The following is a 19,535-nucleotide window of genomic DNA, read 5'->3' as shown; positions in this document are numbered from 1 at the left end:
CATTTTCCTTGAATGTGAAGTCATGAAGGCTATGTCACGGGTTGCTAGGCAGGTGCTATTTTGTATATTTAACTGTTTGTTTGTTTTATTTATAACAATAGCAAAAATCATGTACCTGTACTTGGTAAAAATTAAATTGTCTAAAAATACTAGCTATGAAAAGCAGCAGTTCCTTGCCTCAACAATCCTTATGCATAGCTCTGCTTATTTGAGGCAAATACTCAAAAAGTAAAATTGGTTACTTCTGGTGAGTACCTCTTCTCATCTGTTTGGTTCCTTTCTAGGCCTTTTACAAAGAAGGCATTATGAGATTCCCTTGCACTAACTAGATTGCTAATTTAACGTCTTCATTCTTGCATTCCACCTCTTCTCTTTTCCTTTTTTCTCCAATGATCTCTCTTTTCTTCCTGCAGGAACAATTATGTTTATTCATCTTGTTCACTATCTTTAAGCTGCTAGTTTTCTTATGTGTGATTGAGAATACTCTAGCTCAGGAACAATAGAGTTGATTTGCCTGAGTTCTGACACAGGGTTTGTCTGCTGTGTGTGTGTGGAGGAAGGTGGTTTTCTGCCATTTCTCTCTCTTGAAAGGGAAATCTGACAGAGACGTCACTGCCCTGGCCAGAGCTTCGCTTTAGGTGAGTGTTGAGTGCCGACTAGGCTTTGGTCTGGGGTCCTTTAGAGGCCAAAACAGAGATGGCTTTAGTTTTGACGTACTCTCAGGAACCCTGTTTTCCTCAATCTTTTTTTTTCTTACATTTTGCAAACAATTAGAAGTTGAGTAAGTTCTAGGGATCTAATGCACAGCATTGTGATTATAGTTAACAATATTGTATTATATACTTAAAAGTTGCTAAGAGGATAGATTTTAAAGGTTCTCACCACAAAAAAGAAATAGTAATTATGTGATGTGATGGAGGTGTTAGCTAATGCTATGGTGGTAATCATACTATGATATGTAAATGTATCAAATCAACAGGTTGTACGCCTTAAACTTACACAATGTTGTATGTCAATTATATCTCAACAAAGCTGGAAAAAGAAAACACTTAAAAAGTCTGCATTGATAAACAGAACCATATTATTTCTAATCACTTTAATAAACTATGTTTGCAAAAAGTGAAAAAAAAATTACTTTCGTTCCTTCAGAAAATTCCATAGGGCTAAACCCTAGGCCACCCTACTCGAGGGGAATGTAGAGGGGAAGCAAGGGAGCTTTCTGAGACAGGTTCCCATGACCTCTCCCTGCAGGCCCCTTCTTACCGCCAATTCCTTTCCTGTAGGTGGTGACCCTATAGAAGGTGACTCTCTTGCCTTCCTGGGTCATTTTTAGCATGTTAGGTTCCCTCTCCATGCAGTCCTCCTAATGCATTTGTTTTAGGCTTTGCTGTGTTTCATCTATCAGCCATTTTCTTCTGCATTCTACGTTTTATGTCATTAAACTAATTATGACTTTCCTCCCATTCTCTTTGGTATGATATGTTTAGTCTCACTTTTGTTCAATAATATCATTTTTATGTCCTCAGAGAGAAAGAAAACTGTGTTCAATACCCCATCTTGAAATAGAAGCTTCCAGAAATCATTCCTGTTTAACAGATAAAAGGCAATTGAATAGCAAATAAAAGTATATCAATTGATAATAAAATATTATTTCACTAGACTATATTACCAGCTTTTTCTGGATTTTATTTCTTTCCTCTGATCCTGTTGTTTGGGCCCACAGTTGGTCTTTGATAATCGTTAAGTCTAATTTGGATTCAGGCAGAAAGCACTTTTTCAACAATCACCTGATTCTGTATTCCTCCCAAACGTTTATTTTATTTTTATTAGGTTTTTTTCATTCTATCTCCAATGACCATTCTCTTTGTTGTTTTTAAGCAGTATAACATTGTTGTCTTCACAAGGTCTTTGTGGCTTCTGTCTTTTCATCTGTAATATTTCTCTATGTTAATCTCTTTCTCTCACATCACAAAACCAGTTTTCAAACAGTCCATTCTGCTACAAGACATTCTATTCCCAGAATGGCATGTGTACCTAATACTCATTTCCTACTTGTATCTTTTTTTCAGGGAAAGTATTAGCATCTCCTTTATCCCTTTTAATTATTCCTATCCATCCAGACACTATTGTTCTTGAATAAAATTCACAATTATTTTTTGAAAAAGGTATATTATCTATTTGCATTTTTACATAATACAAGATCATTTTATCAAGAAGAATCTCGTTAATAATAAGCCTTTCGAAAACTGTAGGTGTTCATTTGAAATGTTCACAGATTTAGATTCTTCACCCCAAATTTTAGGTTTTGTTTGATTTTTACTTTTTAATGTATTCTTTCTGTAGTAGTTATTTCTCTTTTTTTATTTTAAAACGATCTCAAACTAAGAGAAGATTTGCAAGCATAGCACAAAACTATTTTTTCCCCAAACCACTTGAAAGTAAGTTGTTGATCTGATGCCCCAATAATTGAATATATCATACAAATAAGCACATTCTCCTAGATAACCACAATCTAACATTGAAATAAGCAAATTAATAGGGATATATTGCTACCATCTAATTTGCAGACCCCTATTCAAATTTTATCAATTATCTAAATAATGGTTTTATGGCAAAAAGATCCAGTTTAGAATCATGTCTTATATTTTATTTATCATTTCTCATTGTCTCCTTCAGTATGAACCAGACCTTATTATTTCTATGACTGTCATGATCTTGGCATTTTAAAAAATATTATTATTCTTTTATTTAGCAGAATGTACCTCAATTTGCTTTAGTCTAATGTTTCCTCATGATTCGATTTGGTAATGCATCTTGACAGGCATACCACAGAAGTGATGCTGTGGTCTGATTGCATCTTATCAGATGATGGACTATGTTAATTTTTACCATTCCTGGTGATGTTCACTTCTGTTGATTGATTAAGTTGCTGCCTTCCAGGATATATCTACATACACATATATGCATAAATATACACACACATATGTATATTTATATATATATTAATTTACATCTATATATTCACTTCTTTATCTATTGAAAATTGTGAGTTCACACTGATATCTCCAATACCATAGGTTTTTTCTGGTTTCTGAGTTTCCATATTTTAACTTCCTCTTCTGACAGTAAGAAACTTGGCTCCCATTATCCTTAATATAATTATGTATTTGATCAATATGCAATGAATCTCCCTTGTTTGCTGCCACTCCATCTCCTAAACAAATGTCCTAGGTCCTGCTGAGACTCTTTCTTCCCGCTCCAGGATGCCCCTATGGACACTCGCCTCACCCTTCTCTGGTTCTAATACCCCATACCAGGCGGCTTCACTATGGGAACATCCTCCTCACTCGCTCTGGCTCCCACATCCCCACATCCCATGCCGTGTAATCCTTCTCCACAGATGTCCTTCTCATCCTGCTCTAGTTTACCACACTCCCTGCAGTCATTCCCTGCATGGAAGCCTGTCTTATCTTGCCCAACTGAATGGCTTCAGGACTGCATTTTCAGGGAAGAAAGGGAAGGGGAAGATAAAGGGGAAGAATAAACTGGATCCTATTTTTATGCCATAATTTTCAAACCTTTTCTGAGTACCTAACAAATCATTTAAAATCTGGATTTACAGTCATCAAATACGCTTTTGTCAATTAACAAATAAAATAACATCTCTTCTCGTGACATGCCTACATAAATATATGTATTTATCTAAAATAAAAACAAATCACTAAAGAGAAGTTTTTTGTGATTTAATCTTTCAGTTGCATTCTATGCCTTTAAAAAGGGAGAGGCTTCAATAGACTAAGTTAAATATTCCTTAGAGTCATTTTCATGAAGACTTGGATTATTTTTTGTTTGTTTGCTCTAGGTCTTCCTGGTGAACAATTTTTTTCCCAGTATGAGTAGCAATAATATAATCGCCAAGGCTTTGCATTGGACTTTGCCATTTTGCCTTCATCCATCTCTGAACTTAAAAGCCATGTTCTATTTCTTTAAGGGACATCTAAAAGAAAACATGCTGCTGAAAACATCTGCAATGACTGTCATTTGCTTTTCAGGCCAATGATGGCTAATGTAATGAACAATTTAAAAATACAATTTGCCATATGCATGCTATAGCAGTTATTTGCTCTGTTGCTAAACATAGCAGTGAATTAGACGGATGTAACAGTTTTTGCACTGGCGCGGAGAAGTAACAGGTTGGCCATGGACTGCTAGAACAGGTGCTACCTGTAATGGCAATAGAAGATTTATAATCTTCTCTGAGCTTCATTCTCTACAAAAGTTTTGAATATACATATCAATAGCTAGGGTAGAAAGACTACTCCAAGATTGCTGCCCTGATCTGACATGAACCAGAAGCTTCAAGTGTAGAATACAGAGCTTTATGAACATTACGGTACTGGATCCATTTCACTCTCTGTAACCTATCTCCACTCACTGTCCTCCATCTGGGCCGGTCTACCTCCCGTTTGGACTATCACAGTAAATTTCTGTTTTCTCTGTCTCTAAGCTTTTGCTATCCATTCAACCGTTCACGGTGTTGTGTTGGTTCACTACAGTCCCGTGATCAAGAATCTGCAATGGCTCCTTCATGGTCATTAAGTAAACTCTAAATACCTTGGTATCACATGGAAGAGATTCCATGTTCTAGCCCAAGGCTATCTTTAAAAACAATGACTCTTATTTCCAAATTGCTTCATACTTTAATATATTTTTAAAATTTTTAAAAATAAAATAATTTCTATATATGTGAGATATACATATATATCTTTCAAGTAAGTGTCTACTCTATTTTAGAAATTAGGAACTAAGGTTTGGTGCCTGACCCATTCGTCTTTCTTTCTGCTGAAGAAGAGAATACTCATGCAAATAAGTAGTCAAATGGGAACCAAATAGCACTTTTACATGTTCTAATAACCAGGCAAGGAACACATCTGATAATTGATCAATTAAACAATAAAGCTTAGACCTGAGACCACTGTGACTTATTTTATGCCCACATGAAATTTAGATTTAAAACCAGGCTGACTTTCTGCTTTTAGGAAGAGCTTTCTGGATCTTCTTGGAGGCATGGTGGAGTGGTAAGGGCTGGAATCTGTTTCACATACTGTGAGGCATCATGTTCCCAACCCTTGGTGACAGCCTAGATTAGTCACTTCTCCTTTGACCATTGATCTTCTATGGAAACATATTATTTTCCTTATTTTATTTGTTGAACTCACTATTAGCCTGTGGTCAACTTGGGATACCAGTGCCATATTTTAGGGAGAAAACAAATATATCAGAGGAGTCCTGCTCCTAACAGACTACTTAATACTACTTCTTTCAGAACCCTCTTGCAATCATTAGGATGTGCCATACAGTGACTGCTGCCAAGGGACACTGAAATGCGTCAGAACAGATGTTACTCACTTCAGGCCCCTGAGGCCTATCCTGATTTTTCGCCTTCACTCTATTTTTCACCACTATTACCTATAATTCTATGGATAATAATTAAATGAAAAGATGAGACCAAAAAGTATAATGCCTCACCTTTTATTCAATGCCCACAGAGAAATTAAAGTCCAAAGAATAAAGACCCTGCTCCTTGCTAAATTAAAATAAGAAAAATCATCCCCCCACTGTTTTGCTTATTCCAATTTCAGCCAAAGACATCACAGTCACACAAAGCAGGCAGTCCTCTAGGAGCCGCTTCTTACTAAGCCAGGTTGCCCCAGCAGGGATCTTCCTCTGTCAGCATTTCATTGGAAGATGAGTTAACCCAATACTAACCCTCTTGTGTTTTCCCTCTTTCAAAGGATGTGAGGTAATAAAGCACAACAGAATTTACCTCAAGCTAAATGTTATTCCCCAGATTCATATTGCTGTTACCAGCAAAAGGAAATAGCAGAGTTTCAGTGTTCTCTAGAAAAAAGAGGAGAATAACCTAGAAAATATGAAAGATTGGATTTAGCTTTTCAAGATTCCAGTCAGCCTGTGTATATATTTTAGAGTTCACCACCTTAGACCTACATTAAGTAAAAAAAAAAATCTTTAACTGTTAATTGCGACTTCATACTTCTCTTATGATGGGATCATGGAGTAAAATATCCATACTTTCTGCTCTCTCACATAGTGACATATAAGACACTCCTATCGTCTTATGCATTTTAAAAATTTGTAAGTGTTTAGAAATAACCAATAAAGATTAAAAAAAAGTTTCACTAGTAATCAAATAATTATAGCACCTCCAGGATTCAGGAATTTTATAAGGTTTTCTTATTCTTACATGTCCATCTTTCATATTTAAAACAGTTTAGCTTCTATATCTGTTTGAATTTTGTATTCTGAGCATCTCAATGCTCCATAGACTTTGGCCTTTTTCTAGCCCGTAGCATACACTATGTTTTATTAGCAGTGTTGACCAAATTTATAATAGGCAACTCTCTTATTAAAATTAATAGCCTTGCATTTTCAATGCTCTGAGTCCTGACTCCTCGCTCTCTATTTCTCCATCTCTAAGAAAACCCCAGTTCATTTTTAGCCTTAAAAATGAGTATGGTATGGGCCATGGTAAAAATGGGCTGTAGTATAATGGCCACAGATGTTTCCTAGTCTGGAATTCCTTAGACCAGTGGTTTCCAACATTGTTGCACATCTGAATGACCTAGCGAGCTTTAAAAAATACCAATGCCTTGGTTACATGCCATATCAACTAAATTAGAAGGTAACAATCAGGTAATAATATTTTTTGAAGGATCCCCAGATGATTTCAATGTGCACAGGCTTCATAAGCCTATGGATCCTAGAGTTTATTTTTAAATAATTTTGTAGGTTCTTTTCCACCTTATTCCAGCAAGATAAATGGCTATCAGAAAATGAGTAGAAAAACAAAGATGAAAATTGTGTACCAGTAATCGAGTAAACATAAATTGAAACCTCAAATGATATTTTAAACTATTCTAACTAATGATTTTTTTTTTTTTTTTTTTTTTACTATTGGTACAAAGAGAACGTCCTTTTTATCTTTCCAAAGGATCAAGAATCAGAATGGCTTTGGAATTTTCAACAGAAATACTAGAAAATAGAAAATAATGGAGAAATGACTTTAAAATTCAGAAGAAAAAACAATTTCCAGCCTGAACTTGTGTACCAAATATAGATCATTAAGTGTGAGAGCATAAAAATGAACATTTGTGAACAAGCAAGTTCTCAAAAGCTTGCATCCTTAGTCACTATTTCTCAAAAAATTACTGAAAGATATATTCTACTAAAATAAAGAAATAAACCAAGAAAGAACAAGGTATGGAGCCCGAGAAAGGAGATCCCACAAAAGAGAGAGATGTGAGTAGTCCACAGTGTGATGATTGTGGGAGACGACGGCTATGCTCCAGAGCAAAACCCCTAGAATGGAGTAAGTCCGAAGGAAGAGAAAGTTAATAGAATATCTTATGAGTCTGATATTGAAACATAATTTAGACCTTTCAGAACTTGTGGATAAGTTAATGATTCATATGGAGGAAACTGTGAAATATATAAAGCAGTTATCAACATCAGGAAAGGAAAAGTAATTGTAGTACAGGATATGGTTTAGTTGGAGGTAATATTTACCTTGTCATAATAATGTAAAGAGTAAATACTGTTCTAACAACAATGACAGTTTAACCATATTTGGGTAATGAGAGGATAGAAAAAGGGTTTATGTTAGTAGGAGTGGGGATAATGTGTGAAAGAAAAATCCTCATCTTCTACTGTGAGTATTAGAACATGTCTCAAACTGAAACATCTAAAAGCAGCAAAATAAACTTATTTTTTAGAGAAACTGAGGTAAACATGCAAAGAATCTATTAAATGAGTTGAAGTGATTATCTCTAGTGAGGGGGAAATGGCAGGATAGGGCAAGGGCTGCTATCTTTTTTGTAGCAAATCTTGTAAAATTGTTACTATTATGTTCAGGTGAAAAAACAAACAAAATAAATTAGGCTTAGATATTAGTTTTTGTGTGTGGCTTTATCTGACTAATTTGGGTAGAGTTTAACTCAGAATTATTTTAACCCCTACCACACAATATTTCAATGTTTTTTTATTTATATAGGTATTAGCCTAATAACAAAGCCTGTAGCCAGATAATAAAATGCCTTGAATGCTATGTCATGTGAAGAAGATTGGGGAACAGCTTGCTATGGTGAGAAAAGAATGATTCTTAAAATCAGACCAGTGGTTCAAATTCTGACTGTACTATTTATTAGCACCTTATGTATCCTCTCAAAGCTTTAATTCCCTAATATGTATATGGTGGAATATCATCCCCTCTCAGTGTTACACGGATTAAGTGGTATCTGAATCAGAAAGCACAGTACCTGGTAGCAAGCAGTACTCAACAATTTACTGATTCTTATTCCTTCTGCCCTGCTAGATGATAATCTCTTTGTTTCTTCAATTTGGTGTGCACAGGCTTTAGCTATTTAGTAAAGGAATGAAGAAATCAGTCTCATAAAAATGAAAGTCCTTGATTTTATGATGAATGCTAAATCAGGCACTTACAGGGGACTTCTGGAATGGTGGAGTGAGAATCTCCATAAATTCACTCTTCCAAAAAAGCAACAGAAACACTGGGAAAATTGTCAAAGTTAACTTTCAGAACCCTGAAAATTAACCAAAAGTTTGCAACACTCTGAGGAGTGTTTTATTCAAGAAATGCTGATGAATTTCTCTAAGAACAAAGGGCATTGAAACATGGCCCCACTCCCCAGCTCCACCGTAACCTTGAAAATCAACAGCTTCTCAACCAGAGAAGCTGTAAAATCCAACAGCCTAGCAGCTGTCAGAGTGGGCAGACCAGGTTTGCTCCTCAGAATGTCGATCCCCAGAGCAATGTCGCTGTCTGACCTATCTGGCCTGCTCCCTCGCAGAGTCCCACTCAGAGGGCTTGTCATTATTTGACTTTGGGAATTCCCTCAGTGGAAAAATCCTATCGCCAGGGCATTTGTTGAAAACGGTCACAGGAAATTGTTTAACGCTGCAGCTGCCTAAGGCTGTGTTACCAGTTGGGCAAAGAAGAGTCTGAACAAAACTTTTAAAAGAAGATCTGGGGAAGGAGATGCCCATAGGCAGCTTTGAAAAGTTCTGATATATTCTTGTGGATCTAGAGGCTACACACATGTGTAGGGCTGTGTGCGTGCCCAGGAAAGTCTTAGGAGGGCCCCAGTCTCTCACCTCTGACTGACCTCAGACCCTGTGCAAGCAGGAAGTGAAGGGTAAGGCAAGAGCAGTAAAGGCAAAACAAACATAAAGTCTCTTGGCAAAGAGTGGTTCAAGGCATTAAGGAAATCTCTGACCAATCATGAGCTGACCACTAAACTCACTGAGCAGAGATTTCAGTGGCTACATACTCTACGGAAATACAAACTTTGTAGTATTCATCCAAGTAAGTCACTAAACAACAAACAACAAAACAAGAAACATCAGCAGCAACAAACTGTGGGTTGGAACTAGGAGTCTGATTTCCAGAGTTGCCACATTAGAATAAAGAATCCAATTTTCAACAAAAAATTATGCGACATGCAAAGAAACGGGAAAACATGGGCTATACATTGGGTGGAAAAATCAATAGAAGCCTCCTGAAGGGGCTCAGGTGTTGGACTTACTAACTCAGCCATTTACAAAGCCATTAGAGATATCTAGATCAAGGAAACTAAGACGGGAAGAGGTTAATGACTTACATAACGTCAGCGTCAGTGTTTGAAGGAGACAATGAATTTCTGATTTGCAGTCCAGATTATTTCACAGAATGATTGCCTTCAATTTTAATCATCTATGTGTACACATATATTAAAAAATATTCTTTTTTTAAAAAAAACTACTAATGGGAAGCATGGAGTTATTTGAAAATATTTTAGGTATGTGGCTAAATAACTCTTATGTTTTGATCTCTTTTTCAGGCCCTCCAGTTAATGTCACGTGCAACATATTCATAAACAGCTTTGGCTCCATCGCGGAGACAACTATGGTAGGCATGTTTACTTTGTAACAAATTTCTCACCAGAGTAATTTATAATTACATTAATGGCAATTTTTCTGCTAATGTTATGTAATTTAAAACCAAAATTAATATAATGAGATTTTAAAAGATAAAAATTAATGGTATAATTAAATTGCAATCAACTGCAGGTAATGTTTCATTTAGAGATGGTATGTCAGAGAATAAATGTAAGTGAAAACAAGATTGATTTTTCCCATCTGAGTAATTAAATATTAAATCTCAAATTAAAACTAAAATTTTACCATATAAATTATTTCTTTTCAGTGCTTTTTAATAGCGAGGCATAAGCATAAAAGTAAATAATTCCATGTTTAATTATTATTTATACTTATGTTTATAATATTAAGTTTTCTGTTTGATTACTTTTCCAAATGAATATAATATTTACTCAAACATCATAAATATTTTGTAAATTGTAGTGTATGCCTTATTAAATAAACTCACTGAACAGACTTCCTTACTATGTAATTGAGAACATTTTATATAATCAAGCTATTAAAGCCAAAAAATTATTATTACAGAACAAATTTATTCTGTTTTGAATTTTATAACTTTCTCTAAAGATCATATTGTGTCTCTTCTTTGCCCTGTAGCTTTTATTGTTCACTTTAGCTCAAATAAAACACAGAGATAGACACATGAACCACTGAATATCTGTAAAATTGTCTAGCAAGCAACCTTTTTTCGATTGAAACTATGTATTATGGTTCTTAAATTACCTAGAATTATACTCCGTTCCTAAATTTAGCACGTATAATTTGCGTCAATTTCAAAGTTGATTTTAGCTACTATAGGATATGAAATACTTGAAAATTTATTAGCTTCCAAAACCATTATTAAGTAGAGAATTATGCTCATTTTATATATCTCAGAATGACTTGATCTCAAATTTTCTAAGGAAATACAATCCAACATGCAAATTATTAAGCAGAGGTGTGTGTAGAGTTTTGTGTGTACATATATGTGTGTATAGAGGATCGATCTCAACAGGAAGAGACTTTATTTGGGCACTATTTTTTTTTTGAATCCTGTTTTCCTCGTATACGCAATATGTACTCATTTAGTGTCATCTCTGTGGTTTTGTTCAAACTCAATATAATGTCATTACAAAAAAAGCATCAATGGAGAAGAACTGAACTCATATATCTGGGCATTATATGGAATTATCTTAACTACAGTATATAGTTAACATGAACGTGTGTACATGTGTCTAAACACAGAGAATGCATATAATTTGCTTGCATAAGCACAGTGTGGTTCTGGTACAATTCTGACCCTAAAGTCACTATAATCCTGTTTCAGACTTTGATATATTCTGGATTCTGGCTGAATATCTGGTCCTGATTTATATCCTGCACTTGTGTATACCCACTCCAAATCATATTTAAAGATGAAGGAATCTCTGCTGGATTTTTTCTTCTTAGACTTCCCAAATTGTATTTCTAGGCTAGGCACCTTTCTATTTTAATTGCTACTATACATGCTGTACAATCCTGAAAACCTGGGTATACATTTATATTTTCTCGTTTGCAAGATCGTTTCCATAATATACTTTCAACGGCAGTAGTTGGAAAGGTTTACAGCCTTACTTGTCTTTGTGGGGTGGAGGAAGGGACTTAGAAAAAAGAGAAGACATGGCTGGATTGCCTTTTTATTAAAACCTCAAAGATTGTCAGGTTCCTGAAGATCTCTGCTTTTTATGACATAATTCATCAGTGTACCACTAAATGGTTGTAACACAAAATCTAGATGACTGCCCCCAGCTAAATTTCTTACCTTTAATAATTTTAGACACACTTCCTTTAGAGAATAATATTGTACAAAAAGCTTGCAGAATATCGCAAATACACTCTCACAGTGACTCTAGCTCAGTTTTATTTCCCTTCTCTAGCATAGAAATCCTTTCCATTCCCACATATTCCATCGTAATGCATTCCCTTTGAAATCATTTTTAGCGCCTATCACTTTCCTCTTTAGAGTCACAAGCAGCAGCAAAGAACATTAATCAAATAAACACCCCAGAGGTTAAGTATTATAAAATTAACTATGTCCACCTTGGCATCTTTCTTTTCAGTCTTCCAAACTCCTAAACATGTTACATCATTTCTATTCACATAATCAGATTCAATATTTTGTAAAACTTTTAATGATGCCAGATAGAATAGCTGCAATGTAGTGTCCATCTACATAGGAATAGAGAAAATTAGAACTTATTGTATTTCTATCTCAAAAATCATAAAATATTTTGCTACCACTTGATTAAGCTGACGTATTTTATTCGTAGTTTCCACCATCACAGCTCTGCACCTAAACTTTATCCCATTGCTTTGCCATAACATTGTTTGAATTAATTTATTTTTATAAAAGCCTTAGCTTATTTTTTGTATGTGTGTGTGAGGAAGATTAGCCCTGAGCTAATATCCGATGCCAATCCTCCTCTTTTTGCTCAGAAAGATTGGCCCTGGGCTAACATCCGTGCCCATCTTCCTCTACTTTATATGGGACACCACCACAGCCTGGCTTGACAAGCGGTGCATCCGTGTGCACCCGGGGTTCCAAACCTGTGAACCCCGGGCCTACAAACAGAGCACGAGCACTTAACTTCTACACGACCAGGCCGGCTCCAAAACCTTAACATATTTTTTAAACATTCAGATTTGTTATATTAATATCGTTTACTCTTGTTCTTAAAATACAAGTAACCTAATTCAACTAAGACAATGTATCAAAATAGAGAGGATGGAATTTCAAATTACCTGTAACCATTAATGAATATATAATAGTATCTCTTCCCATTTTAAAATACAGCTTTAGTCCCATTTGAGGTAATTATTTGATTCTTGAGAAAATTCCTCTAGTAGATATTCTACTTCTTTAACCATTGTTTGAAAATTAAGTTAATTCAAATCTTTAACATATTTTGCATCTTCTTCTTGTACCAAATTTGTTTTTTCAATATTTATGTGCATTTTTCCAATAACATAAGCTCAAATTTCTTTTTAACTGTTAAAGTTATCTTTCCCAATGTTTGTCTGATTAACTTAAGGTAGTGTCAACCATTCTCACTTGAGTAAAAATTTATTATTCTTGATATATAGTCATCAAGTATTTTTCTATAAATATTATGGAAATTCTAAACTTCCCTATTTCCCTCACATTTGAGTCACGTGTCATTACATATAATGAGATTCTCTAAGGAATTGTTCAGCCTCCATTATTCCAAGTTCACATTCTTCTGAAGCAGACAATGATTTAACTGTTGGAAATCACAGTTCTTAAAACAATTAAGTTAAAGATAAAACTGGTTTACCATCGTTAGAGTCATTCTCTTTCCCGTTTTGCACCACGGCCTTGGTGAGAGAAGTGTGTCTTCTCTCACCTTTAAACTTGTGGTGTCAAAAGGAGCTCATGATTGATTATATTGTTTCTAGGAGGCGAGGCTTAAGATCTCCACGTTAAGTGATGCTTAAGTGGAGCATTACTCGTGCAAACCTGTGATGGGTGGTGGATAAAGCTTATAGGCCAGGATGAGAGCATTTATAAGTTGAGGTTTTTACTTTTTTTAACTCATATATACCTATGTAGTAGTTTGGGTATACATATATAGCAGTATTTCAAAATGGATATGTTGGCTTAACTTCCCATCTTCAAAAAACAGTTGGCTCTCTGTCTTCTCATGCATGTGTTAAAGAGTTAGAGAATTGCTCTGCTGAGTGCCTTAAGTCAATATTTACTCATTGTACCATCCCTTTTCACCAGCACCCATAGAATAAGTTATTTTTGTAAAATAAAAGATAAAAAGGTGAGATGTTTTGGTATAGTAATTGTTTTTCAAGAGCCTGTATACAGAGATGCATGATGGGGTTGGGCAAGAGTATCTGAGGGTCTCCTGTGATGTCACAGAATTGTCAAACTGTACAGTTTTTCAATTTTCCACACAAATGATAGGTTCACATTTTAGTTGCAACAATAATCATTCACATGTAGATGCTACTTTGAATCACTGGATCATTAGATTCTCCAGATAAATCTAAGGCAATATGGCATAAAAAATTGATAGTGTCCATTATATTCTTAATGGAATCTTTAAACTCCTACACCTTCTTATTTCTAAGTATATTTTTATCAAATAAAGTTTTTAATCAAATGAAGTTATTATCTATGCAAAAATGTGGAGATAATAATATAAGTAACGCTCGTGTACTCGTCACCGTCTTAAACAATTAAACATTACAAATAAATTGAAGTTAACCATGTGCTCTTGCCCAAAGAGTACAGCTTAGCTTCCCTGCCTTCCCAAAGGAAGCTTTGTTCCTGAATTTGATATTGAGACATAAAATTTCATTCTGCATGTATGAAAATATAAACAAAACTGCCATACTGTAGAATCCACATGTAACAATTTTTTGGTTCAAATGTATGTTTTTTTGAGCTAATCCATGCTTATACGCTTAGACTATTTTAGTCACTTTCATTTCAACAAGTATTCCATAATGTATCTATTCATTCTGCATCTGTTGGACATTTCAATTTTTTCTAATGTTTTTGCTGCTACAAAAAACTCTGTGTTGAAAATTGTTGCACATTATCTTCTAACATACATATGCAAGGTATTTTGTAGGGTATATACCCGGGAGTGGAATTATTTGGCCCAAGGTGGTATACTCAGAAGTGAAACTTTATGGTTCAGATATTACTGAATTGCTCTTTAGGGTGGTCCTTCTGTCTTAAACACCTACTAGCAATTTTGTGAGATTTTCTATGGTTTTAAATCTTCCACAACTAGTATTTACTCACTAGATTTAATTGCTGTTATCATGCATTTCCTTGATTAATAGTGATGTTATGCATTTTTCTTGAATGTTTTTTAGCCATTCAGGTGTCCTTTGTGCAAAATGCCTGTTTTCCCCATTTATTTTTTCCCCCTTTATGCTTCTTTGTTCTATTACATAGTTGAGCCACATAATGACATTTCTGTCAATGACTAACTGCATATATTATGGTGGTCCCATAAGATTAGTCATATAGCCTAGGTGTGTAGTAAGCTATACCATCTAGGCTTGTGTAAGTACACTCCACGATGTTCGCACAATGATGAAATCCCCTAACGATGCGTTTCTCAGAACATATCCCCATCGTTAAGCGACACGTGACTGTACACACGTAAACACAACACACACACATATTATTCTGAGGATGAATGTTTTGTCAGTTACATGCATTTTAAATACCTATTCTGCTTTTTTCAATGTGTTTATGATGTCTTTTGATGTATAAATTATTTTGATTTTAATTTACAAAATGTAACCTTGCTTTACTCACTGGTTTGTGCTTGTCTTAAGAAATCCTTCTCACACCCAAATGCGTAAAGATATTTTCTTATATTTTCTCCTAAGAGAACTTTGCTTTTCCTGTAGATTTTAGTCCACCTGGAATTTTGTGTAGTTATGTATATGTGCATGATGTGTGGTAGGCATTTAATTTTATTTATTTCACAATTGAATAATTACTTCCAATAATTTGTAACTATACTTCTGTCATATATATTTCTAAATTGAATGAGTCTGTTTTAAAGCTCTCAGTTCTGTGCCAATGATCAATTTGTCTACGCCTGCACCAATATTATATTGTCTTATTTAATATAGCTTTAAATTAGACTTGATGTTTAATAGGACAACTTCCCAAACACACACTTTATTCTTTTTCAAAGTATTCTTAACTCTTCTTGAAAGTTTCCTTTTTCATATAAATTTTAGAATCATCTTGTAAAGTTCCACAAAATAAACTTGAATATATAGAGGAGTGTTGGGAGAATTGTGGTCTTATTATTGTCTTCTCATCCATGAATATGATGTATCTCTCCCTTTACTTAAATATTATTTAATCTTTCAACAAAGACATACAATTTCTCATGAATTTCTTGCACATCTTTTAAATCTAATAATTTCCACCTTATTGTTAATATATTTTTAAAATTACAACATTTTAGTTATATTTTCTAACTCTTCATTGCTGATATATAACACTATTTTTTTTACAGGCTCTAATATACTCTCATTTTAGGCCTAATATTTTATAGTTCCTTAATTAAATCATTTTATCTAGAAATAATCACATTAATTTATTCTTTTTGGTCTTTCTATGCTTTACATCTTTTTCTTGTCTTGCTGTTTTAGCAAAAACAATGTTGAATGAAATTTATTTTCTTCCTGGTTTTCAAGGGAATATTTCTAATATTTCCAAAATAAATATAATGTTTGCTTGAGTTTGGTGTAGCTATCCTTTATCAGAATTAAAAGTGCCCTCTTACCACACTTTCTGCAAAACACAGAAATCATTAAATACAAAACAAACCAAAAAATGGGTATTGTCTTCCAATCTATGAACGTAGTAGATCAATTTATTTGTTTTCTTCGGTTACTCTAAGCTATGTTTTTTGAAGTTGTTATATATTTGTCAAGTTTATTCCTAAGTATTGATGTGTGGTTGTAAATGTTATATTTTTTAGTTTTTTTGAATCATTTTTTATTTTGGAATAGTTTTAGGTCTACAGAAAAGTTGCAAAGCTAATATAGAAAGTTTCCCTGTATCTCCTGCCCAGTTTCCCCTATTATTAATGTCTTACTTTAGTATGATACATTTATCACTACTAATGAACAAATATTTGATACATTATTATTAACTAAAGTCTATACATTTTTAGTATTAACTTAGTACTTCCTAATGTCTTTTTTCTGTCCCAGGATCTATCCAGCATACCACATTATATTTAGTTGTCATGTCTCCTTACATTTTTCTTGTTTTTGATGGCCTTAAGTATTTTGAGTACTGGTCAGGTTTTTGCAGAATGTCTCTCAGTCAACATTTTTTTTTCTGACTAGACTGGGATCATGAGATTTTGGAAGGAAGACCACATAGGTTATAAAGTGTTATTTTCATTACTTCGTATCAAGGGTATGTAATATCAATTAGGATTGTATATTCTCTCGTTGTCAATGACTTGTCACCGATAATGTTAAGCTTGATCACATGGTTTAGATAAGTGTGTGCCTGGTTTCTCACTGTAAACTTACTGTTTTTTCTCCATCTCTTCCTTACTATATTCTTTGGAAAGAAGTCACTGTGCACAGCCCACACTTAAAGGCGGTGGAGGGTTATGCTCCACCTCCTTGAGGGGGTCATTTCCACATATTATTTGGGATTCTTCTGTACAGGACATTTATTTATTTTTCCCACTTATTTATTTGTTCAATAATTTATTTATATCATGGACTCATGGATATTTATTTCATACCTTGGGTTATAATTCAATACTACGTTATATGTATGTCCCTTTGACATATTCCCATCATTTTGATTTTTGTGCACTTCCTTGCATTCTGCCACTATAAGATGTTCCAAACTCATCTTGTATATTTCCTGACCTAGCCCTAGAATCAGCAGTTTCTCCAAGGATCCCTGGTTCCTTTTAGTGGAGAATAGTATTAGAAACCCAGACCTGGGTGTGCTCGTTGCTATTGAGGTGTCATTAGTTCTAGGCACTCTCAGCAGACAGAACTTGGCAATGTGTGTGTGTGTGTGTGTGTGTGTGTGTGTGTAAATGTTATAATTTAAATTTTATTTTCCAATTGTTTCTATGAATATATAGACAGACAATATATTTTGGAATATTGACATATATTCTAAGAACTTGATAATTTAAATAGTTCTAGTAGTAGTTGGCCAATTTCTCTGTATTTTCTATGACTATGTTTATGCAGACTAAGACAGTTGTACATCTTCCTTTCCAATCTTTATGCTTTAAATCTCTCTCCTTCTCCTGCTCCTCTCTCTCTCTCCTTTTCCCTCTTATTTGATTGCACTGGTTCACAACTCCTATACAATGCTAAATAAAATGGATGGGGAATGGCTACCATTGTCCTTTTTGTGATATCAGTGGGAAAGTATGCAATATTTCACAATTAAGAATGGTATTAACTATAGGTTTCTCCTAAATACTCTTTTTCAGATTGAGAGAGTTTTTTTCATTACATGTATGCTGAGTTTTGTTTTTTTCCAATCTTGAAGAGGCATTGAATTTTATTCAATGCTATCACAACATTCATTGAAATAATTGACTTTTCTCCTTCATTCTATTATGGATTATATTCAAAGAAAATCTCATATAGATTGACTTTCAAATGGTAAATCATCCTTGCATTCCTGGATAAACCCTATCTGGTCATATTTGATTGTGCTTTTTATATATTGCTGGATTTAATTGTCTAATATTCGGTTTAGGATTTTTACTGCTATGTTCATTTTCGATATTGAACTATAATTTTTTTTCTCACAATGTCAGGAGCAGCGTGTGGTACCAATATTACGCTGGTTTCAAAAAATTAGTTGAGGGGCCAGCCCAGTGGCGCAAGCGGTTAAGTGCTCCGCTGGGCAGCCCAGGGTTCACCAGTTCGGATCCCAGGCGCTCACTGACGCACCGCTTGTCAAGCCATGCTGTGGCAGCGTCCCATATAAAGTGGAGGAAGATGGGCATGGATGTTAGCCCAGGGCCAGTCTTCCTCAGCAAAAAAAGAAAAACAGGAGGATTGGCAGATGTTAGCACAGGGCTGAACTTCCTCACAACAAGAACAACGGCAACAAAAAATTAGTTGAGAAATGTTCCTTCTTCCTCTAATCTCTAAAATAGTTTGTGTAAAACTGATGTTATTTCTTTCATAAGTATTTGGTAAAATTCACCAGTAAGGTCATCTGGGCTGGTCATTTTATATGTGGATAGATTTTAAATTATAGATTCCATTCTTTGAACGGATATAGGACTGTTCAGTTTTTCTATTGTGTACATTTTGCAAAAGTTTTGTTTTTCAAGGAATTTGTCCATTTTCTTAAATTTTCAAATTATTGACATAAACTTATTTACAATGCCTTATCTTTTCATCTGAGGGATCTTGGTAATGTCTTCATTTTCATTCTTCTTATTAGTACTTTGGTATTAGGTCCTTTTTTTCTTAATTAGTTTATATATGGATTTATTTTGATTCTGCTAGGGATTTTTGCTGTTTTCTGAATCTATGACTAATATTAATCTTCTAAGAATAATACTCAATTTTTATGTTTCCATTTGCTCTTTCTGTAAAACCTGTTACACTGGATATTCTATACCTAATTCTCTCTGTCAGAGTTTCTATCTATTTATATTTCTGTGCTGCATATTTCCTATCTTTAAGAGTTGTCATTAGTAAATAACTTATTGGGAATTCATAAAAATCCCAAATAAACTGCATTGTTATATCAATCCATTTTAGATTCCTTCACTGCAAACAACTCAATGACTTCCATTAAGTCAATTTATTCACACAGTATGATGATGATAAGTTTTTCTTATGCTACTTTATTTGGCTCTGTTAGAATGGCATTTAAATCCTTGTACTATTTTATCAAATAGACTTCATTGACATCCTATTATTATATCCAATTTTTTTAAGTTTTATTTATCTTTTTTAATATTTTATTTATATCC

The 19,535-nt window shown here is 34.2% G+C and overlaps 1 protein-coding gene across 2 annotated transcripts in view; it reads left to right on the top strand.

Moving 5' to 3' along the window:
• The window catches only part of GLRA3 (glycine receptor alpha 3), a 178,997-nt gene that overhangs the window by 41,415 nt on the left and 118,047 nt on the right, over nucleotides 1–19,535 (top strand). For both annotated transcript variants that reach the window (XM_058549792.1, XM_058549793.1), the window contains exon 3: nucleotides 9,918–9,985. In XM_058549792.1, coding sequence (XP_058405775.1) covers nucleotides 9,918–9,985 — 68 coding nt within the window. The remainder of the gene's footprint in view (nucleotides 1–9,917; nucleotides 9,986–19,535) is intronic.

This window comes from Diceros bicornis, chromosome 11 (assembly GCF_020826845.1).
Source record: "Diceros bicornis minor isolate mBicDic1 chromosome 11, mDicBic1.mat.cur, whole genome shotgun sequence".
NCBI classification, from domain to species: domain Eukaryota; kingdom Metazoa; phylum Chordata; class Mammalia; order Perissodactyla; family Rhinocerotidae; genus Diceros; species Diceros bicornis.
The sequence above is the reverse complement of the archived record's forward strand: the minus strand, read 5'-3'. Positions and strand labels throughout refer to the sequence as shown.